Raw genomic sequence first — 24703 nt, 5'->3', positions numbered from 1 at the left:
AGAGCCAGCATTGATATTTCATGATTTCAGTGATTTTCAGAGATAAGCATAAAACCTCTTTAAAGTGACTAAATTAAATTTGACTTTACAAACAGCCTTTGATATTGCTGACATTCCTAAATAAATATTAGAGGAGCCGACAAGGAGAGGTGCCATGCTTGACCTCGTGCTCACCAATAGGGAAGGGCTCGTTGGAAATGTGACTCTCCAGGGCAGCCTTGCTTGCAGCGATCACGAGATGCTCGAATTTGAGATCCTCAGGACAGTGAGAAGAGTGTGCAGCAAGCTCACTGACCTGGACTGCAAAAGAACAGACTTTGGCCAATTAGGGAACCTGCTTAGGAAGGTTCCATGGGATACAGCCCTAGGGGGCAGGGGGGCCCGAGACTGTTGGATGATATTCAAGGATCACCTACTGGAAGCTCAAGAGTGTTGCATCCCAACCAGAAGGAAGTGCAGCAGGAGGGCCAGGAGACCTCCTTGAATGGATAAAGAGCTCCTGAGGAAAATTCAAGGGATAAAAGAGGCTTATTAAAGGTGGGAGCAAGGAAAGGCGGCCTGGGAAGAATACAGAGATGTTGTCCAGGAAGCTAGGGACATCATTAGGTATGTAGCGCATGAAAGACAGACTGGGGACAATATGGGCACCCTCCAGAAGCTATCAGGAGAAGTGGCTACCCTGGATTTGGAGAAGGCTGAGGTTTTTAATGACTACTTTGCCTCAGTCTTCACTGGCAAAGGCTCTGACCACACCACCCAAGTCTTGGAAGGCAGACGCAGGGATTGTGAGAATGAAGACCTTGGGCCCACTGTAGGAGAGGATCTGGCTCGAGACCATCTTGAGAACCTGAATGTGCACAAGTCCATACGACCTGATGAAATCCATCCACGGGTCCTGAAGGAGCTGGCAAATGAAGTTGCTAAGCCACTGGCCATCATATTTCAAAAATCATGGCAGTCAGGTGAAGTTCCCAATGACTGGAAAAAGGGAAATATAACCCCCATTTTCAAGAAGGGGAAAATGGATGACCCGGGGAATCACAGACCAGTCAGTCTCACCTCTGTGCCTGGCAAAATCTTGGAGCAGATTCTCCTGGAAGGCATGCTAAGGCACATGAAAAACAGCAAGGTGCTTGGTGACAGCCAGCATGGCTTCACTAAGGGGAAATCCTGCCTGACCAATTTGGTGATCTTCTATGATGGGGCTACAGAACTGATAGACAGGGACAGAGCAGTTGACATCATCTGCCTGGACTTGTGCAAAGCATTCAACACTGTCCCACACAACATCCTTGTCTCTAAACCAGAGAGACATCACTTTGATGGATGGACCACTCGGTGGATATAGAACTGGCTGGATGGCCGCACGCCATCAATGTTGTGGTCAATGGCTCAATGTCTGGCTGGAGACCAGTAACGAGTGGTGTCCCTCACGGATCAGTGTTGGGACTGGTCTTGTTCAACATCTTTGTCGCTGACATGGACAGTGGGATTGAGTGTGCCCTCAGCAAGTTTGCCGATGACACCAAGCTGTGTGGTTCGGTTGATACGCTGGAGAGAAGGAATGCCATCCAGAGGGACCTCAACATGCTTGTGAGGTGGGCTAATGCCAACCTTATGAAGTTTAACCATGCCAAGTGCAAGGTCCTACACCTGGGTTGGAGCAATCCCAGGCACAGCTACAGGTTGGGCAGAGAAGAGATTCAGAGCAGCCCTGCGGAGAAGGATTTGGGGGTGTTGGTCGATGAGAAATCTAACATGAGCGGGCTCCGGTGTGTGCTCACAGCCCAGAAAGCCAACTGTATCCTGGGCTGCATCAAAAGGAGCGTGACTAGCAGGTTGAAGGAGGTGATCCTGCCCCTCTACTCTGCTCTCATGAGACCTCACTTGGAGTATCGTGTGCAGTTCTGATGTCCTCAACATAAAAAGGACATGGAACTGTTTGAAAAAGTCCAGAGGAGGGCCACGAGGATGATTAGGGGGCTGGAGCAGCTCCTGTATGAAGAGAGGCTGAGAAAGTTGGGGCTGTTCAGCCTGGAGAAGAGAAGGCTGCATGGAGATCTTGTAACAGCCTTTGAGTACCTGAAGCGGTCCTATAAAGATCCTGGGGATGTACTCTTCATTAGGGACTGTAGTGACAGGACAAGGGGTAACAGGTTAAAACTTAAATAGGGGAAGTTTAGATTGGATATAAGGAAGAAATTCTTTCCTGTAAGGGTGGTGAGGCACTGGAATGGGGTTCCCAGGGAGGCTGTGCATGCTCCATCCCTGGCGGTGTTCAAGGCCAGGCTGGGCAGAGCCTTGGGTTACATGGTTTAGTGTGAGGTGTCTGTGCCCATGGCAGGGGGGTTGGAACTGGATGATCTTAAGGTCCTTTCCAACCCTAACTATTCTATGATTCTATATTGGAGAAGTAGCACCAATATTGGAGAAGAATGCAGTACTACAGATATTCAGCCTTAGACAACTGAAGGCACATTTCAGTTCCTTCACTATAATTTCTTCTTTATACTAAAATTACAGTCATCTTAACTTCCGAGATTATTAACACCATACATGTCCATAGCAGAATTAATCTGACAGACTCAAAAGCTTGTAAACTGAGCAAACTTGGAACAAAGCTATTTGTTCAGATTCTGCTTATCATACAAGAAGAGATTTTACAGTCCTTTTTTTCCTTTAAACATTTTTGATGCAGTCAGGCTGTAATGCATAAGAAACTTCACACTTGATACACCTAGGCTTGATAAGACAGTTTCATCAACTGTACTTTCAGTAGATGAATATTACTCAGCTGAAAAAAACTCTCTGAAAATAAACCCAGAGTGAGAAGAACAAGTAACTCATTTAGCCATAGCTGAATCACAGGATTTCACTTCTTGCTTCCTGTGAACCAAATGTTACAGCAAAATTTCTTTAGAGTTTCTTTTTTTTTCCCTGTATGATGACTGGGCTACTAATACAGACCCATTGTTTGCAACAGAAATGTTCCTTTTAGAAGTAAGAGACAACAGACAACTTTGGGGTAAGTAGGTTTGCCTACAAAGCTAGCACCAAAGGAGAAACAGATTTACAGCCTCATGCAGAGCACGAGTTACAGTGTGAATCTTAAACCAAGATCATAATTTTACGGTCTGGAAATACCAGCTGTTAGTTTCCAGTTCTAATTACAATCATACAATACTCTTTCACAGCCATATCCCCAGTTTCTTAACTAACTCTGCCAGTAGAACTATACCTTATGTGCTCAAACTTTGCAAATAGCAAGTGTGACACACTTCTAAGCACTTCCCACAACCTTGGCTCTTCCGAGCAACCCCAGCAACATGCAGAAAAGACTGACACTAACAGAAATGCAGAATCCAGAGCAATTTGTTCAAGCACATTATTTTACTTTTTGCTAAGGAATGCATATTTAAAAATACACATTTTTAAAGAAATACACACAATGACAAGTTAATAGTTATATTCTATACTTTATTGAACCAGATAGATAAAAACTAATAAAGGGACAGGTGTCCACTTTCTAAACAGCAGCGGCAGCTTAAGTCATTGTTCCCTCAGTTGCTTTTATGTTAACTAAAACTTTCCAGCTCCCACCTCTGCCAGCTCATGCTGAACGCTCACTGACCCAGTTTAGAAAAAATCCACACAGTCAGCTTACACAGTCAAACTAGTCCAGCTGATTTGGTCTGAAGCAGATAAGGAAGCACTGACATGATTTAAAGTGACAGAGCTGTGGGTACAGTGGCATTTGGCAAACAAACAGATGAGCAGGTAGAGATAGTGAAACAATTCTAGGAAGTTTAGAAACAAAAAAGCACATTCTGGACTTACCCTGGGCATCTAAAACATACAATTTGTTCAAAACCCAAGCAAACTCAAAGTTCTTCTAATACAGTTAAACAACAGAACAGATGCTTCTATAGTAACTTCTCGTAGAATATTTTCCAATTAAAAATCATTTTTCATATATAGTTTGACATTGATTAATTTATGAGAAATCTGGCTGTCATCATAAATTATTTTCCTGATACTTTATTATAAAAAGATTTCTACATTTAAGAAAGAAATTAATCTTGAACAGAAAAAAAACTAACCAAAATATTCTAAATATTTGCACTTTACAGCTTCCTCCTTCCACATACGCACTCACAAAATACTGCTTATTCAGAATACAAAATAATTTTAAAGAGATAGGTATATAATACAAAAACCAATATCTTGCATATTTGCACATAATTCATATTATTATTGCACCATTAGTCCTTTTATTCAGAGTAAATTTATCGCTACTGACCAGTAAGAATTTCACAATTGTGACAAAAATTGAAGTTCTCAGTCTCTCTGGACAGGGTAAGGATTAAACAGCATTTGTCTCACCAGCCTGAACACATCCTTCTTCCACCAACAGGTTTATTAACATTTTTTAAATAAGTCAAGTCATCCTGCATCTCATCACAATGAATGCTTCAGGGCTGGTCCATCAACTCTTACTGAAGACATTTTCAATGACAACAATGAAAGCCAGATAGTGCTTTATGTTTTTGCTCTTTCCCTTTGAAACTGCAAGACCAAGCAATTTTTGTATCTACTGAGAAGACAGACATTCATAGGCTGAAATCAAGCAACTCAGGTTGTCTTTGTTACCACACAGATCATACCTCAGTTAAATTTGGTGTTGAATTGTCCAAGAAAGTGTCTGTCTGAGCTACTATGGCTACCATGGCCAATACAACCAACAGAGAAGATGGCAGGTAGGTGTGGGAAGGGGGCCATCAAGTAAGCACAACATGGTACCCTAGCTAATGATTCCTGCTTTCCATGGACCTTGCCCTACAGGCTTGCTTAATGGCAGCTGTTCTGTTTGTTGAACAGCAGAGAGAATTCATGAGGCTGTGCTAGCAAATTTTGATTCTAAGGAACAGCTGGAAAAAAACCTCAATATTATTCTCAAAAAAATGCCACACAAACAAATAAAATTACCTCAGCTGCAGCTCTTTCTACCTCAGTCATCATGTTTACACAGGCATACCATGGCTCTAGAGTGACTGGCATCTCAATCCAGCCTACCGTCAATGCTAAATTAATTTGCAGGATAAAATATTATGAAATACTTCATATAGAATATGCTGCTACACAGTCATTTAAAAAACATTTCAATTGTATGCTTGGAATTGCCTGATTTGGCCTTTTTTGATGCTGACTGTGAAGTTGTTAGTCCAGACCTAAAAAAAGAAAAAAAAAACAACCAAAAACTGGTAAGATATTCAAATACACAATGCAAGCCTACACAATTTTTACAACATTGGATTTCAAAACTTTATTATTTTAAAATCACTTGTGTACTCAAGTTTCCAGAAAAACCTTACCTTTTCGTTCCTTGTGATGGATTCACGCATTGCTGTCCTCTGCTTAAACCTCCTGAAAAGTAATTGGAAACCACCAGAATTATTTAATTCAGTAATGAAATGACACGTCGAAAATGACACATGGCAGAACTTTAAAAAAAAGTTTTTGGTAAACTTATTTTTTTTCATAACTTAATTTGATCTATCTGAAGGAGCAAATAACGTATTATCTGCAGTTAGAGAACTGTAGTTTATATTAACATTATTAAGAGAGGAAAACAAAAAGCCTTTAATTTATTGAATCCTAAGGGATTTATTTGAATCTGCTTGTGGTTTTCCAGAAGTATTTTAGCATAATGTAGTTGATTTTCAAGGTGGTTGCTGAAAACTGTTTTGTTAATTTTTTTTATCCTTCAGGGAGGAAATAATCTTTGCCAATAGCAAGTTTTTTCATTTAAAACAAAGCCTGTCTGCACAACAAATAATACTGCTTATAAAGGGGTTTTTTTGTGTAAAAGATTCATATTGTAAGTCTAAGTTGTGTTCTGAATATTCTAACACTAACATTTTAAATTCCTCTTATAAAGCCCCAAATTTAGATTAGTGACAAAGTACTGTATGTAGATACTTAACTACCTTCACATATTCTCTAACATGGCCAAAGATTAACTCTTCATCAAAAGGAGAAACTACTTGAGTCATGCTGCTGGTTTGGCATGTTACAGGTGGAGTTACGTGATACACTTTATCAGATGTAAAACACACTTGCAGTTTCTGCCTTTATGCTCTAGCTCACCACCTCTCTGTATTTGCCAGCACGTTATACAATAGAACTTTCTGTCAGCTGCATCTTTGCAACAATCCAGGTTGAAGATGTTTTCACTGATTTTCATTTAGATTCCAGTGGCCTTACAAACACCCTTCTGAACACAGCTGGGGAGTAGCAAAATGCAATTCACAGAAATGAGCAGTAATTTCTCCATTTGCTACCATTATAGCAAATGAGAATGCACTGTGTGACTAACATTGCATTAATAAATCTAGTTGCAATGAAAACTAGTTTGATATAAAAAATGCAAACTCTTACATAGCCTTTACTCAAATTAATTTGTTGGAAAAATCATAAAGCCCTTTTTGAAAAGTTCCAGGTATACCATTACCATATTAATTGTACAAGCAAATAAACTGAATAATCCAATGTATCTTAGTGCGCACACTCACCAACTCTGTTTGAGTTTTCCGTATTAGAAGTCTTTGTAGGAAAATCTTTCTTTTCTGTCAGTTCCTGGATAAGGCCTTTATTTAAGCAGACGTCCACATGTCTGTTAAATGACACAAGACTTGTTGTTTTCTGTTCTGAATTACAAACTGGACAAACAAGAACACTGTCTTCTTTGCTTTCAAAGAAACAGGATGAATTATTTTCTTCTGTATGTTCAGTCTTTTCAAAATGGTCTTCACTGTCTTGTGAGATTCCTTTGGGGAGGAGACACTGTTTCATACACATGCTTCTAGCAATATCACTGAGACTGCTAGGCTGTCTTCCTCTGTGAGGTTTATCAGATATTATTTGAGTGAATTTTTCTGTGCTATTGCTGATAGAGTTCCCAGATGTACTCGCAGACTGGTCTGTTCCAGCTAGTTGATCTGGTTTATTTTTTTGACATACATCAACATTTTCATTTTTAAACTGCGGAAGAAAGTTACACGTATTTTCTCTTGAATCATAATTCTTGGTTATTTCCACAGTATCTTTAAAAAGAGTCCCACTGAGGCACACATCAATATGCCTGTTAAGCTCTTCCAAACTACTGCTGCTTTGATCCTCAAAGCAAACAGGGCAGGTGAAGATCTTACCTACATCACTAGAATCCTGCAAGTCTGTGACTTCCTTTGTTTCTTCTACAAAATTTGCTGATGATTTCCTATCATGAAATAGATGCTTACCTACAGATTTATTTGGAGAAGGATTCTCACCATTTAGCTTTCTTGCAGCTCGCTTTTTATCAAAAAAACTCCCTGTGGTAGATGCTTCTGATTTGTTTCTGAAATATTCTTTGTTGGACTTCCCTGGCTGAAGTCTAAGAAAACCAGTTTCTTTTCCTGATTTTAAGAAACTCATAATGCTTTTTTGTTGGTATTTCCTCTCTTCTTCACTCAGAAATCCTGATACTCGTACACCTGATGATGAAAACAAAATTTATAATATCAGTTTTATGAAAACTTAATACTAATTCTAATTAAAACCTTTTCAGGTTGTCCTGGTATGCATACACTCAATAAAAATGAATTTTATCTCTCAACAGAGCCTATACTACCATCAGATACTAACAATAGATCACAATACTATTTTATCAGATCCGAACACTTGCCCAACCATATACTGACTTCAATATCCATGAAGTTTTAACTGACTGAACCATAACACTACGGCAGAACCTTAACATACATAATTCAGCATGAAAGAGTTTTGCATTATTTTTTCCTACCAATATAATTTTTCTTAAGTGTATTCTAATGCAATCAACAAATAATTTTTATGTATCACTGAACAGTTCAAGCAGAATGTATAAGCATGTGAAACACATGGATCTCAGAATCAAAAGTCTATTTTGCAGAGACGTTCAATTTTCTCGCAGAATATAGCATTTGCAAATCTATAAGCACTTCTATTTAAAGCATTTGTTTCTAAAACAGGTTATGAAAAGAAACTACGTGGTGCTGTGGTGCAAAGCAGATTTAAAAGCTCTTTCAAGACAGCAGAATTAAGCACTGCTATGCATTAAGATTCTACTTTTGTGCCAGTGTGTGCTGTTCCGGGGCTAACAGGTGGTAAGGAAAGTAGAACCTCAATTAGGAAAACATTTCTCAGTCAGGACCATTCAGGACTCCACAACTGATTCTACTTTGCAAGAAAGAATAAAGCAGTGTGCACTCGCAGTGCAGAAAGCCAACTATATCCTGAGCTGCATCAGAAGCAGCATGGTCAGCAGGTTGGAGGACTTAATTCTGCTCCTCTGCTCTGCTCTCATGAGACCCCACTTGGAGTACTGTGTGCAGTTCTGGTGCTCCCAACATAAAAAGAAGATGGAGCTGTTGGGCAAATTCACATGAGGACACAAGGATGATAAAGGGGGTAGCACAGCTCCCATAAGAAGACAGGATGAGAAAGTTGGGGCTGTTCAGTCTGGAGAAGAGAAGGCTGCATGGAGACCTCATAGCAGCCTTCCAAAATCTGAAGGGGGCCTACAAGGATGCCATTCTTCATCAGGGGCTGCAGTGATAGGACAAAGGGTAATGGGCTCAAACTTAAACAGGGGAAGTTCAGGTTAGATATAAGGAAGAAGCTCTTTACTGTGAGAGTGGTGAGACACTAGAACAGGCTTCCCAAGGAAGTTGTAAATGCTCCATCCCTGGAAGCGTTCAAGAACAGAGCCTTGAGCAACCTGGTCTAGTGGAAGGTATCCCTGCCCATGGACAGTGGGGCTGGAATTAGATGATCTTAAGGTCCCTTCCAATCCTAACCATTCTATAATTCCATCAACCATTTATACCATTACTTTAGACTACAGTCTATTATTTTTATGCATTATAAGAGCTAACTCTGAAAAGGAAGAATAAGTTTGAAATATTTTACCCATAAGTCGTATCCGTAAAGGGTGAGGAGCAACACTATCAATTTCTGTTCCTAACAAGTCTTTAGCAACAGCAAATATTTCTTCCTCAGTAGAAACAGAAGACAGCACACTTGAAGCTCTTGTTTTTACTTCAAAGTTCACATTCTTTAGTTTCAAGGTAACAGTTTTACCCTGGGATGATGGGGGTGGGAGAGGAGAGAAAAAGGGGGAAAGAGAGAAAAGAAAAAGGTTAAGCGTATCAAATACAGCACAGAAAACAAAAAAAATTACATAGCATCTATATAGCCCTAAAGCTATAGTCAAGACAGTGTGCGTATCTGTGTACAGCAAGGGGCACTACCAAGAATTTGTCTGCAAGCTTCTGCGCTTGCTCCTAAACTGCTGCCAAAGTTGAATTCTCTGACTGGGTGATTTGGCTATGGTTCCCAACAGACCATCTGCCACCAGTGCATGTTCAATAGGTTTCATGCTCTGCTACAGTCACAACTTCTAACCTGCCTACAAAACAATTATTTTCTTAACTTTCAGTGCCTGATATCTTAATTTTGCAGGGAAAATTACTGAAGTACAAGAGCTATCCAGTTGAGGATTCACTGAAGACTTCCATCCTCTTGCATTGTGCTAGCAGAGCCACACACAGCATCTGTCCGGCACAGATATTCCCCTGGTCACACCTTCTACACCATTTGTGCAATTTAGTGTGTCCCTCCAAATGTAAACAAATGGCATTCCTTTTGTTCTGGTGCTGTTGTAAGCTTATCTCTTCATCCTTATTAGCTGATGATTTCTTTTTCAACCTATCATCTTTTGAGACAATCTTTTATGGTTGAAGAAGACTAATCACAATTCCCTTAGGTCTTGAATGTCAATCCCTGCTTTACCATAAAGACATCCATAGAAAATATGAACTGTTCTTTCCATATGAAAGACAGAAACTTGGTGAGAAGGAATACAGGGACTGCTCCTATCATTCATACCACTGAATGGGATGAATAACTTGTAAGCAAGTCTGGGACATGTGTACTTCTTAAAATACACTACTGGCTATTGACTGGATCCCGTATGAATATGGGAAAGAAACACAGCGCTTGAACACATTAGTATCACATGATCGAACAAAGCACAGATCACAATCGGTTCCATTACTTGTTTATAAACATTACTTTAAGCATAAAATGCTTGCATGCTAAACAACTTAGTTAATTAATTTTTCCCACTCATTATTAGATTGCCACCTAATGAGTGCTGCCTAAATCATTCTAAGCATCTGCAAATTAAAGAATCAAAGACATCCTATGTATGGTATGATGCTGCTGAAAGCACTCACGTTACTAAAATAACACGCTAACATAACTAAAATATTTAGTAAGTTTTAGTGCAAAGTGCTGTCATTTTGCAAGCTACAGAGAATAATATAAATACCTTAAGTCCCTCTTTCTGTAGGTCTTGAGCAAGGTCTCTGCAGAGTTCTCGACACAGGCTGTATTGGTCTTCTGCTGTGTTCATTTCACTGAATGTTCTAAGACAAAGATATGACATCTTTTCAGTATGAATCCTAAAAATTGCTCAGTGGCTGCCATCTAAAATTTTCTTGTACAGTTAAACAAACCTGCATTAGTAAGTTGTATAGGTTTGAGTGCTCACTTCAAGGAAAAAAGAATATTAATAGCCAAAATATACAGAAAGATTTGTGCACATTTATGCATTTCAAAATGTTTGCGAAGCCTTTCAAATAACAAAATAATCTGGCTTTCAAATTTTCATGCACTATTTGAAAATGTATTAGATTTAAGGTCATTAATGCTTTAATATATGCAAAAGAACACTAACACTAATCGAACTCATGAGGACAGCTAAATAACTGGTATTTAATCTCTTTTGTACAGTGCTCTGTAATATCAAAAGAAAGAAAGGATTGGAAAGTCAACATTAGAGACACATATCATAAATAAATAATGCAGATGCTAACAAAAAAAGTCAGCTAGGATAATTATGTTTAGCTTCAGAGGAAGAAAAACTATCTTTCTGCCAAAAATGTTGCTAACTGCTACCAGCGGAATTACAGCATTATTTTTCTGTTGTTGTGCATCTGCTTTTTAGTAATAACATGACAGGAAAGGCAACCTTCAGTTAGTAGTGGTTTTAAGAGAAACAGGAAGCAAAACTTACTGCAACCAGATGCTTTTGGAAAGGTCTCACAGATCCATTATTTCATGCCAAGCTTTATATTAACAAGTGTAAAGTCACTATAGTCACACTGCATTTTACATCTCTAAGTTATATTCAGATTTACCGGATCATATTGAAAAGTCATCCTCTGTTATGATTCCCGTTTCCCTAAGAATATATGCACGCTGCTGAACTATTGGGATGAATATTGTGCTGTGGGTTCCATGCCATTATCCAAGTCATAATTTATGCTGTCCTGGCAATGCTGCAGTTACAACACTGCAGCAACTGGGTTGTAAATCCTGGGTTTGAAAGGGGCAGGATAGAGACAATGCCATTTCAGGTCCATCTTTCCCCCCCTATAAACAAGTTTCATGATCTCACCAGCTCACTAACATCTCTGATCTAAAACTGTTTCCTTCAGGGAAAAAGGAAGTTAAGAAAAGCTAAAGTACAAGAGGCTACCCAGATTATCTGTCTGCCTGCAAACCAGCACAGGACTACAGCCATAAAATCCTCAGTTTTGGTTGCACAAAACCTTATGGAGCTTCCATAAGATGCCCACAACTACCAAGTCCGTAGGAATAAAAATCTTGTTTTCTAAGATGATGCAACACATGAGGGTAGAGATAATTATTATGATGCTATACGCATTCTCCTGGCAGTATTTATTTTTTTAAAATGAACTTCTGAGAATGACATACACCACCTTAAGGAACTTAACACTGGTAAAAACATAAAAGTCAGAAATTTTATTTAACCAAGCAAAATTATTTTCTGCTTTACAAGTCTATCTTACGCTATACTTGCTATGCATGGGACTGAAGGCTAATAGGCTGATACTGACATTACTGGAACATATAAAAAAAAATTCAATCCGTTATGTATTTCCACCCTGTATTATGGCTCGAAGACCACTTTGATGAATTAAAGGTATTAGGAGGATCACATGATGAGGAAGAGAACACACAAACTGCCAGAACAATTACACAGTATTTTGAAGTCAAGGGGAAAAAAATAAAAAAAAAAAAGGCAAGCTTGAATCTGTTTTAGTAGGCTAGTGGTTTGTTTTTTTTTTTAACACACATTACACAATGAAATTATATTTACAGTATACTCTATCTTGTATTATATAGGATTAGTGATTACTGTTTTTTCAGCGTTAAAGAGGCATACCTTTCAGTGCTCATACTTTTTCTTTCTCCATCCCTTTAAAAACAAAAACAATTTAAATTTATTAAACTCACTTTACCGTCAACTGTTACATTTTCAATAAACTCTTAATTCAACCAATCATGATTCAATAACTAACAGCAGTATCTCAAAGATCTGGATGCTAACTTCTTCTATAAATCTTCTATATAAAATTTAAATGAGTATGAAATTGAAGAAGTTTCTTTAAAAAACCTTATACTGTAGATGAAAAGTAAAGACACAGATCAGGCAGAGATGTCAACAGTCTGTAAAACGAAAAAAAAAAACAAAACCAAACCATCAACAAACCCCTCAAAACTCCCTTCTCATATCAGGAGTCTTACTTAAAAACAAAACTATGAATCCTATGCTGTCTCACCTGTAACTATTAAGCACTCTATACTTGAATATTTGTTTATCTGAGGAACTGATTGCTTTATGTCTAAATTATTCCCTATGTTAAAGATATGTTAAGGCTTTTTCTGTTTCTTTCTTTCATTTTTAATTGAACCCCCCTTTAACAACTTTTCTGCATGTAAAGCGTTCTCCAGTGCATTTCTTTCTTCTGTTCATAAGTATTGGAAATAACGAGTTTGGTATTCTCAAATATTCCTAAAAGAAGGTGCTCAAAGACAATGAACCTTTATATGAGCCATTTACTGAGGACCCGTGTGGGTATGTTAAGGGCTTGCTTTCTCCACACTAAAAATCACTGAAATCAAGTTGGTGCTTGTAAAACAAAGAAATGAATTTCTCAGACAACACCATTAAAAATGTGTTCCCCTTCACAATGATAATGCTGGGTTTTAAAATACTGGTGGGGTTTATTTGCTTCTTCTTGAACATCTGTGTGTGGTTGGTCCTATTGATCATTCTTCATGTGCCCTCTCTTCAGGATACACGGACTGCTTGGCCTGTCTTCCTGCTGCTGCTTTCCGTGGCTCTGTAGCTTTTCTTTCCCAGACTGCAAGGGATGTTTTTTCAAGCTAAGCTGAAGAAGGCATCAACCTGCTTCTGGCTACACGTGCATTTTGTTGATGCTTGTGAGCTCTGGAATAAAGTAAAAAAAGCAACCAACCCAAAACAAAAAAAAAAACAACAACAACCAACCCCCCCATTAAAAAAAAAAGTATATAAAATAACATAAAAGTAACATGACATAAAATTAAAAGTTACAAAACCAAAATCAAATGGAATCATAATATAAAATCCTGTTTTCACTTGTAAGCTTTGTGATTTGTGTCCTTCAAAGTGGTTTTGGAGTTTAAAACCCCTGTCACTGCACGGAAATAACAGTCTCAGCATTATTCACCTCAGGGTGAGCATAGGGAATAGAATGGGATGGAGAAGCATGGAATGGCATAGAGTGGAATGGGGTGGAATGCAACGGAATGAAATGGAACGGAATGGACTGGAACAGAATGGACAACACTAGACTAGAACAGAAATGGAACAGGTTACACTATGTTACACCTACAACCCTGCATGACAAGTGATTACATAGGTCCAAGGTGTCCACCCACAAAGGTGAATGGCTTCATGGTGACAGAAGGCAGATCTAGAACTAAGAAATTCTTCCCCGTGAAGGTGGTGAGACACTGGCACAGGTAGCCCACAGAAGCTGTGGCTGACCTGTCTCTGGCAGTGTTCAAGGCCAGGCTGGAAGGGCTTGAAGCAACCTAGTCTAGTGGAAGGTGTCCCTGCCTGTGGCAGAGGAGTTGAAACTAGATGATCTCTAAGGTCCCTTTCAACCCAAACCATTCTATGATTCTATGAAACATGGTAGGAGAGAGAGAAACTCACTTACTTTCATTAGAAATATGAAAATTTACCACCAAAGATCAGGTTTTTCATTACAACAGATAATAAACAATGAATGTATATTGTTTTTTATACAAGAAACAGGACTGAATGCCTCTGCTTAGGATATCACATTTCTCTCTAGCTATTTTAATAATTATGAGGTTATCCTAAATGACACTGACTTTACTTCTTGATACATACTTATGCACAACTTCTCTGACAGACTTTTTGCATTTTGTGTATTTGACATGGTTGTACAAACTTCTGATTTTTAATACCTGGCCATTGTGTATATTTTAGCCACAAGTATAACAGTAACAGGTAGATCTTTTAAAATATTAAGAAAGCCAAATTTTAGTATCTGCCAATAAAATACCTTAAAAATATACAGTATGTAACATACCCAAGGAAAAATTTTGAAAATTATAAACAGAAGAGGGAAAAAAACTACCAAAACAAAACATACTTTTCCAAATATGTAGAACCTAAACCAAGGGAAATATCCAAGAAATTACGCCAAGATGCTTCTGAAAAAAGAAGTGAAAGCAGTGCCCTCTGCTGGTAAAGTTCTGAGCAAGTCACAATTCCAAGGGCTTTTAACATCTTCTCTGTAACTTTTCCAATACCTGGCACCTGAAAAAGAGGAAGTTCATTATGCTGGAAACTTTCCATTTGTAGATTTAATACCAGTAATAATTTAAATTAAACACAACTGGACAGACTACCTAGAAAAGTCCATTGCTTTTAGAACATAAGAAACATGATTGCATTGTAAATGTCATGGTATCTCTTACCTTTCTAATGGGTAAATCTTTTAGGAAGTCTAGAATTGCTTGTCTCTCAGGGACAATTCTGCACTGCCCATTGGGTTTATTACAATCGCTACACATTTTTGCTAACAGGGTATTCGGTGCTATTCCTTAAAAACAAACAAACAAAACCCGTATTTATAAAAAATGGAAGACAATGTTTAATTTCAACTGTTCAATACTTAAAAGCACAAAAGTAGCCTACATTTTTGGCAAAGACAAAACATAAGCAGAAGAATGACAACAGCTGCTAACCAGATGTGGTACAAATCTGCAAAAAAAATTTATAATAGACATGTGAGAACATAAATGCATGTGGTAGATCAAATGTAATGGATAAAGTGTACCTACTATTTTAAGATAGAGTAACATAACATGCAGTACTCGGTCATGAGAGGTTAAATATCATGTGTTTAATAATAACATCAGTTACATTATTGACCGATTTTATGACAGTGATCATGATAAGACAAAAGGAAATAAAATGGCAGTTATAATGACCTCTTAATGAGAAGGAGATACTTCTCCCTTGTATTTCAGCAAAAAGACTAAATTATTTTTGACAGAATTTACCAAATTCAAGTCTTTTGTGGGCTACCACTGCTATTCGCTATTGCTCTTCTCTATCAAAGTAACTGTTTTTACAAATAAACTTGGAATTGGTTTAGCAAGAAAAATAGAATTACTCTGTGCTACAGCCCTAGTGGTCTAAATTTTTATTTGCTCCCTAATATATCATAATATTCAAAAGTTTAAGTAATTCTATTATTACTGATTACTAGTATTTCTTCAAGTAGCTTTCTTATCGTTTTTCATTTTGGGGAAAAAAAAACCTGATGCACTTATACAAAACATGCCTGTTTTGTAAACATTAACTCATTCTTCAGAAAGACAAAATTTCAGTAGACCAAAATTATTATTTTGCTACTACTCATGGGGAGGGCTGTCTCATCCCCTGCATGGGAGGGTCGTCTCATCCTGCTTATTAGCTGTTCCTTTATGTCTGCTTAACATTCAACACTTCCTTGGTCTTCCACATCTGTTTCATAAAGCTCAGCACTCCCTGACACCTCACTGACCTGGTACACAGAACAGATTAGATGGCATCCAAACTAAGTGGCTGGGGACACACACATTAGTGACCTAATCCAGATTAATATTAAAATGACAGAGATGGGATGAATTTTGATATTGCCTTAAGCAAGGAACAAATGTGGAGTTCGAAGTACTTAACAATATGGATCTGCTATGCAAACTAACATCAAACTAGCAACCAGTGACAGATTTGACTTGACCACTGGCTTTCAAAAACAACTTACACAGAACACTAAAATAACAACTACCAGTGCTAAACTTAGCTCCTGAGCACGCTGGTCATTGTTCCACACTACATGTATTTCAAGAAGAAAGAAGCAAAGAGGTGATAAACTACTTCTGTGATTAAAAAAAAGGCCAAAAACTAACACGAAAGCCAACCAAAGAGAACAAACAAAAACCAGGAGTGACACAACACCCCTGACATCTCTTGAAGCACTTGAAAATCACAGTCTTTGCAGTTTTGGCAAAGAGTGTGTATTTCTTTGCAGCACAATGCTGTGGCAATGCTGATTTCCTAAGTAATGCTCTCTGAGATTAGAGCAGCAGATATTGTGGAAATACAAACCATTATTATAATTCATGTGTGTTTGAATACCTGCACTCGCAGTCAGCTGAGTCTTCTGCTCAATCCTAAAGCGAATTTCCTTCACAACTTCCTCTGCAGAAGTTCCAAAGGCAACTGAATTTTCCACCAATTGATCTCTTTGTTCAGGATGGTCATTAATCGGAGGTGTGCTGTCTTCAAACAATACCGGTGAAGAACATCCATGTTCATTAAATTTGGCAGATATATTTATATCATCTTTATCTATGTTAGAAAGAAACAGAAACAATTAATCCATGTGTATAAAACACATACTTTACCGATTTCCTTCTGCACTGGCTGAAAAGAGTTCATTAGCAGGTGTTTTTTTCTGTTTGGAAAAAAAAATAGCCAAAGCAATCGCATTGTTTGTTTTTCTGGGTTTTTGTTTGTTTTTTTTGAGAAAGAAATCATAACTGCTTTGTTCTTAATGTGATTTGAGCTTGGCTGAGATTGGAAGAATTCGCTAGGAGAGTAGATATAACTTCCAAGAAGTTATACTTACTGGCCTGTTGCTCTAGCAGCAGAAAAACATCAAGATTTTGGCATTATTTTTGATTCATATCAGAATGAAGGCCAGATGCTCCATTTTTTTGTGGAAATATAAATCCTTTGCAGCAGTTTTTTCAATATTCTCCAAAGAAAACCAGGGTTCTGGAATATCTGGTTTTAGAACCACCAAGCTGGTGAGCTTCTTATTTTCAACTGCAGTCATGATAAAACAAATAATGTCAGCAGCCATTCGTCTGACTCCACAAACTTTGCTGTTATATTTTCACATTCTGAGTGCTCAGTTGTATTTTGGAAGGATGAAGATGATCAAGAAGTATGAAAGGCACATGACTACACTTAAGTGATATTTTGTAAAGACTATGCCTGGTTTTTTCTTTCTATTCTATTAATACTTTCCAGTCATAGTGAATCCTTCATTATCCTCTTACTATTTAGATATTTTTTTAATAGTTAAAATATAAATGTTCTCATTTGTGCATCTGTCAACCATTTGTATGATTCCTTGTTTTTTTAGTATTCCTGATTGTGTATACAGTTGTGGATGTGGTTCCAACTCTGTCTTCTAGAGCCAAATGAAATTCAGTCACACCTCAAGAATTACCACAACTTCTGCAGCGCTCATTACTTTATCCATTTTTATTCCTGTAAAACAATCATGTAACTAGTGTTTACACATACTGTTTTTGCAGACATTTTCTCCTGTTTCTGATGCGCAGAACTCTATAGTATTTTTGGAAACATCTTTACAAAATACAAATAACTGTTAGAACAGTAGTTTATTTCACACCTCCTTAAGCAAACTTACTACCACTTTTCACACATTTTCCTCAGGTTAAAAAAGAAAAAAAAAAAATCCTATGAGTCCAAAACATTAGCTGCACACCTTTTATGCACTTTCAATGAGTGCATCTTATCTGAAGCTTACATTATGAGTTACCCCCCTTCTCCTGACATCTGGTAATGCATTTAGTGTAACTAATATTATTTTACAGGGCAAGCAGCCATTCTGTGAGACTGACCACGTCATGTATTCACTCCCTCCCCCCTCATTATCAGGCCCTTAAGCAGACAAAGGAAACAGATTTCTCCTTCCCCTTCCTACCAGCCTTGGTTCATGGGCATGAGGCCGACTACTCCTGTCCTTACTGTCCTTGAAGGTCCCAGGCACCCAGACAGCTTGGTGGTGTTGATGACCCTGACACAGAACAAGGATGGTAACAGCACCAGTGCACCGTCTGTAAAATCAAACTCAAGTCCTAACCGGGAACATGGACCAGAACTGTGCTGGACAGGGAGGGAGACTAGGACCTGCCCAGGACACCTCCACTGTGTCTTCTGCTTCCTCCAAGGACTGAGTATTCTTTAATATAATTCAAGTCTAGGTTATGATTGTTATATTGATATAGCAATCCATGTATTGAGATCTGACATGACCCTCGGAGGATCCAGATGATTAGAAACTTTAAAGTTAAGTTGTCTTAGAAATTCTGTATTAACGTTGCTCAAAGATTGTACTTCATTGACTCTGCTTGGAGAAATTCTGTGCTATTCTGATCATGACTTCCTATTAGGAAAATAAAGCTTTAATTGTAACTATTGTTTAGTGCCATCCTCATTCTGCCAAGGAACCCTAAAAGAAACTGACTGTTCCCTCAGTCTCAGGTAACTGCATAAAAAGACAATAACTTCCTTACCATTTTCTGTGGTGCCTTCTGTGTTAAAAAAGAATCTTCTCCTATTTTCAGGCCAGTTCAGTCTTTCTTCCAAGTGCTCTGTTATGTTCAGGTAGGCTTCATCTAGGCCCACAGGCATGAAATTGGGATCATATTCAGCCAGTATTTCTCTAACCTTTATAAACACACAGTGGAAGTTTAAAGCTGTGTTGCTGTTAAGAGCATATCTTGACACACAATTAAAGTAAACCAATATACTCTGAAACTTGAAGATGACCAAGTAATATAAGCAAAATTAATACATAAAATTATTTATCGATACTGGTAACTACTGCTACTTGCTTCTTACAAGGAGCAAGATACCAACAATAAGTGAGAACTAAATGGATTTTGAGCAGTGTACTTTAATCTATGCCTTGATTTTACACAGGTCATTCAGATCAGTGTATAGCGATTTCAGAGGAACTCAAAAGGTTCACAGACATGGTAGTACCACCTGAACAAAACTCTGTGGACCTGGGAACTCAGCAAAGCACATGAGTTGATGCACCTTTCCAGGGACTGTGCTTCAGACCTCACACATGCAAAGGTTAAAAAAATCCCCAAAACAAACCCAACTAAACAAGCCCCCCCCCAGCCAACCAACCAAAAAACCACTGCAAACCCCCACACTTAAGTCTTAAATTATATTCAAACTGAAATTATAGCCAATGTTTTAAATCACTGGTTAATGCCACAGGTTAGAAAAATCTTCAGTGATAATGTGTCTTCCCAGAAGGCAATATAATAAATTAAACAGTCAAAATAAATTATCTACCTTTTCTCCTCTCCCCAACCTTTTTTTTTTTTCCCTAAAACAAGGAGGACAGTTTGACTGTGTCATGTTTTCTCTGTTAACTTTAGTCAAACATGCGCTTCATCTTTCTGAAACTGACTGAAGATAGGATTCACTGCTCAACTTTTAAAGACAAAATGAAATAAATTTAAATATTTTCAATGCAAATCCTAAGAGAAAAACATAACAACCAAATAAATCTCAACGTTTAATATATTACCCCATCAAACAAAAAGTGAAATACATATCATGAAATCTGAGATCCTTAACAAGTTAAAATGCATTCTGAAATACTCATATCTATATATGCTTTATTAAAATAGAAGTGAGAAAAATCAAATAGGATCAAAATTAGTAATTACCTTCATTTATGTAAACAGATAGAAGCTTCATAAGAATAAATAAATATTGGCATGTTACTGAAATCAGGAGACTTGTGCCATGCATTAGCTTGGTTTCAGGTCTACAAAAGATACTTTTCTTCTTTTTAGTAGGATTTCAGGTAATCCTACGTATTTCTCCTGGCACTAAGTAAAATTAGTTCCAGTAAAGCAAAATTATTTATTTTCTCCTTAATTTTTTGCCGTTTGTTTCAAGCCCCTTCTTTTGAAACAAATGAATCTGCATTTAGAAATCACTAATGCTCTTTGGTCCTCTCTCCAGTAATCAGCATTCAAAATAATGATCATGCATTCTATGAAATTATTATCTCCATTTTACCTATGTGCTTTCCCAGTAATTAGATTATGCTCCATGGTTTTGATGTTTTAAGAATAGTAAGGCTCAAGTGGTACCACTGGCTTACTACACAGTTCTGCAAATCTCTATCAGCATCAGTAATGATGCTGATAGATATTTGCATGCTTTTAATGAAGCATGACTTAAATAGCAAGATGGGTGAATGCAATGCTTTTCCCCTCCTTTTTTGTTTTGTTTTCAAAGCCACATCACTGAAGCATTCAATATTTAAACTACTACTTTTCATATTACCTAAAAGTTATGTATTGATAGAGTCTAATACCAAGTTCATTGACTTTTGGTTAGAGAGAACTTTTAGACTTACCTCTTTACTCACTTTGCTGTATTTTCCAAAGTTTAAGGGTACTATAGTTAGATGTGGACATAACTTTTTAGCAATAAATCCAGGCATGGCTGCACGCACACCAAATCTCCTAGCATGGTAATTTGAGGTAGACTTAGGAGAGATTAAATAAATTTAGTGCTCAGTAATCAGGTTTTTCTTAAAGTTCAGTGTTAAATAATCAAATTGTATCATATCTCCACGAAGAAAAAACTCAAAACACTGAGAATTTATATGCATCTCCTCCCACCATCTTTCAATCTGTTTACATCCCTTAAACTTTCATCAGTACACTTTTTACCAAAAAATAAAATCCATCTTACATGGTCTAGTCTGAGAACCAATGTTCCCTCTATTATTTCTGTTAGTGTTCCACACTTACAAATTTTTTCTATGTAACAGTGTCATATTGCATTATGACTGTATAATTTATTAGGCTTTAGATTCACGTAATTGATTTCTATATCAGTTTGACATTTGGCCATACCAACATACTCATTGATCCCACAGCTATAGGCTTTTCCTTCAGGTCTGGTTTGTCTCTCATCTCCACAGCTGCATAGAAGGCATCCATGTCAATGTGTACAATTGTATTGCTAAGGTTACGGCTCTGTTCTAGTTCTACCACAAGTTTGTCCACCTGAACAGAATAAAACAGTAATTGAAAAAACTATCAACCTGGCAGAAGTGCAACAGTACAGATGATCCTAGAAAATCAAATGCATCTGGCATGTAGCTAAAAAAGCAAACAAAACAAATGAGCAAACCTCACCAAACCAGCACCACCAAAAAGACCCACCACCCTCAGCCAAGTTTCTGATGAAGCTTGCTCTCAGAACACTGCCGTTACTGCGGCAAATGCTACAAAAAAACAAACAGCAAAACCCCACCTATGGAGGTGGGGAAAGGATATATCACCTGACTAAAACAGAAACTTTGTAAGACCACTGAATATGCAATTTTAGCTACAGGATACAGGTTATTTAAAAAAAAAAAAAAGCAACAAAACATGCTTTCATGCTTTTAGAGAATTTCCAGTGCTCCTAAACTAAGCTACCACAGTTAAGAAAACCGGCTTAGACAGACTAAGAGAAGGCCAACAGCTCACAGGGCAGATCCATTTTTCTTGTCAGAAAAATAAGGTCTCAAACAAACAGGTTCATTTACTGCTAAGTAAACTACTCTTAATTGGTTCGGAGAAAACTCCAGGAACAAACTTGCCAACAGAGTTTCAAGTTGACAAGCAGGTATTGCGGCGCCGGGAGACACGGGGGATAGTTCCTCCTAACGCGTGTCCCCGAATTGCTATACAGGTCATCCTTATATGGTTACATCATTTTCCGAAAGGTTTCCGGCATGCATACAAAATGTGGTGGTCTTTAAGGGTCGTTTACCTTTCCCAACAAACTTAATTAACATTACAGACATAGCAATCATCCTGGCCTTCTACTTATCAGTTAGTTTAACTGCTGTCATCCTGGACATCTGCTAGTCCGGGATACTCCCCATCCCTGTCCTTCTATTCTGCTTTTCTCACACCTTTTGTATTGAGGCCCTGAAACTATGTCAACTACCTCCAAGCACCGCAGTTACTTTCCATTACAAAGCCATCAAACTTAACAGAACTGATTACATTTTGTACTTTTGTGCCTCCTCGTCTCATAATCCCTTTATAAAATTCCTCAACATTTGTTACAGGAATCCATATCATACAAGGCTAGATTGCTAGGAAATAATCCAAGATGAGTTTTTAAGAAAAGCCGATGCAAAAGGAGCACATTTCACTTGGAGTTAAACATGTACTGTCTCCTAGCAGGCGGTGAGCAATACTTCTGCTGCATTAGTTCCATGATGTTGTGAGGCAGAAGCCAAGCACAAGGACATCTCCATGAACTACTTTAATTGGGCTTAATTTGCTTATATTCTTTTGCAAAAAGACTTGCAGATCATTTTTCTGAAATATCTTTCAAATGTGAATGAGCTATGAACTGTGTGACCAGGAAGTGTGAACGCATTATTTGGCAGGCAATTTTTAAGGTCCACTGATTTAAGAATTTAAGATGTCTATGTTGGCAGTACAGCACACCATTCTGTAAGTGAAGGAGATAATTCAACAACACTAAAAGAAAAAAAAAAAAGAAAAAGAAAAAACCCTCACCAAATAGGCATAATAGAGCTCAAGAAATTTAAGTACTCTTTGCTCTCAAGTACAAGGACGCACACACATTAATGACATCAGGATACAATTACAGAAATGTCTCTGGATTGATCGCAGTGGGTTTATGGTCCTGGAGAGGGACGTTTATGTGTAACTTGCATGGTTACTTGAAGACATTTTCTGTCTTTTTCCCCTCAACAGAGCTCATTAATAAAAAACACAAAACCCTGATCCAAAAACCCGTGTTTAGACTCTTGAACCAAGGCAAATGGGTATGAATGTTCAAACTAAATTGCCGAGTTACAATTTATGAAGTATCCTGTTTTGTTCCAAGTTGATTTGAGGGATCAAAGGCTAGAATGGGGCCTCAAACCAAGCTATTCCATAAGAAGAGCACAGTATGCTCCCTGAGGCCAAGAAAACTGGTTTAGAGAAGTTAAAAACGCACGGGGAAAGCCATTCAAACAACAAAAACTGGGTGATTTACATCATTTTCATTATGCTACTAATTCAGTAAGAGTTCAAGTCATGCAGTGATAATGAAAAACATCCTTATTTTAAAATATACAGATAATTTTCAGGTTACTTTGAAACTCAAATTGCTTAATTAATTCTGTAAATTGCTTCTCTAGTTACATAACTTCTGCATTTCAGTTGATCAAATTAAGAACAAACTTTTTTGCCTTTTCTCCGCAAATGTATCATCATACTTACTGATCAGTTAACACATGCATCTGAAGAATAAAGCAAAACTACATAAACTAATCAGAAATACAAAAAGATAACACTTCAGCAAAAGCCAAACAAAACACACCCAGACATACTCAGCAAATTCAGGCACCTACAAATGTTTCCTTAGTAAGATAAGTCACAGAATAATTTCTTAGAAGGAAGCCAGGCTGACAAGTTTTTAAAAGCTGCTTCCAATTTTTCCTTAAAGACAGAAAGAGATACTGAGACTTTTTATTTCCAAGCAAGATGAAAAGAAAAAAAAAAAACAACCTAAAAAATTACGAATTGTAACTGAAGTTTAATTCTGCTTCTAGTGACTTTCAAATGACCTAACGAATAACCTCTCACTTCTTTTTATCTCATGATGCAAAATACAAGTTTTCCATCTTAAATTGCTTTGCCAAAGTAAGACAGAAAAGATCATTCAAATTTTTTTTTTATATTTGTAAGCGCATCTGACTGATTTTGAGTTAATAGTAACTATTTACAGAATAAACATCTGGGAAAAATCCACATGGATAAAAATAGCCAACATTAGTACAGCAGTTCGCAAATCTGGTAGCAGCTGGATACTTTTTAAAGCATTATTAACTACTGCTGAATTTCAAGCAATTCCACTCTAGACTGCTTGAATAATCTAACTCTGTTACAGAAAAGTTTTCCAAAATTAAGAATCACATAATACTGTACAGTATATCATTTCTCTTAAAATATAACAATGACAATCATTAGAAAAACTTCAAACTACCTTTCAAATTTAAGATTATTTTAAAAACTCCAGCAAACAAAAAACAAAGAAATATCTGTACACATAAATGGCAGTTTTAAGAAGCTTCATAAGCACATTCTACTGTGCTAATATTTGCAAAACATCAGTGCACTTCTGCAAAGAAGGCCTTCTAAAAAAACCTGCAAAAATGAAAAAGATCCTCACAAATTTCCTGGCATATATACACTCCGGTAGTGGTTTACCTTGCAGATTCTACATTCTATTTTTGTTACTGTTTCCACCATTTAACTAGGATTTTGTCCAATAAATCCAGTAAGCAGGGACCTTTTTGCTTAT

The 24703-nt window shown here is 37.4% G+C and overlaps 1 protein-coding gene across 6 annotated transcripts in view; it reads right to left on the bottom strand.

The window, feature by feature from the left end:
* Window positions 1-4863: 4863 nt before the first annotated feature.
* POLK (DNA polymerase kappa) overlaps window positions 4864-24703 on the bottom strand; it is a 35423-nt gene continuing 15583 nt past the window's right edge. For 2 of the 6 annotated variants that reach the window (XM_057430950.1, XM_057430949.1), the window contains exons 4-15: window positions 21235-21387; window positions 20730-20861; window positions 18853-19006; window positions 16658-16870; window positions 14950-15074; window positions 14622-14788; window positions 12335-12367; window positions 10412-10508; window positions 8989-9160; window positions 6573-7532; window positions 5373-5424; window positions 4864-5228 (exon numbers count right to left, since the gene is read on the bottom strand). In XM_057430950.1, coding sequence (XP_057286933.1) covers window positions 5144-5228; window positions 5373-5424; window positions 6573-7532; window positions 8989-9160; window positions 10412-10508; window positions 12335-12367; window positions 14622-14788; window positions 14950-15074; window positions 16658-16870; window positions 18853-19006; window positions 20730-20861; window positions 21235-21387 — 2343 coding nt within the window. In that variant the 3' untranslated portion in view covers window positions 4864-5143. Of the gene's footprint in view, window positions 5229-5372; window positions 5425-6572; window positions 7533-8988; window positions 9161-10411; window positions 10509-12334; window positions 12368-14621; window positions 14789-14949; window positions 15075-16657; window positions 16871-18852; window positions 19007-20729; window positions 20862-21234; window positions 21388-24703 lie in introns of those variants that run through there. The other 4 variants (XM_057430954.1, XM_057430952.1, XM_057430951.1 and 1 more) reach the window with 4 other exon arrangements.

Source organism: Pezoporus wallicus, unplaced genomic scaffold (assembly GCF_028554395.1).
Source record: "Pezoporus wallicus isolate ANWC-B61680 ecotype Strahan unplaced genomic scaffold, APGP_CSIRO_Pwel_v1 contig_10706, whole genome shotgun sequence".
Taxonomy (NCBI): domain Eukaryota; kingdom Metazoa; phylum Chordata; class Aves; order Psittaciformes; family Psittacidae; genus Pezoporus; species Pezoporus wallicus.
This window is presented reverse-complemented; position numbering and strand designations above follow the sequence as displayed.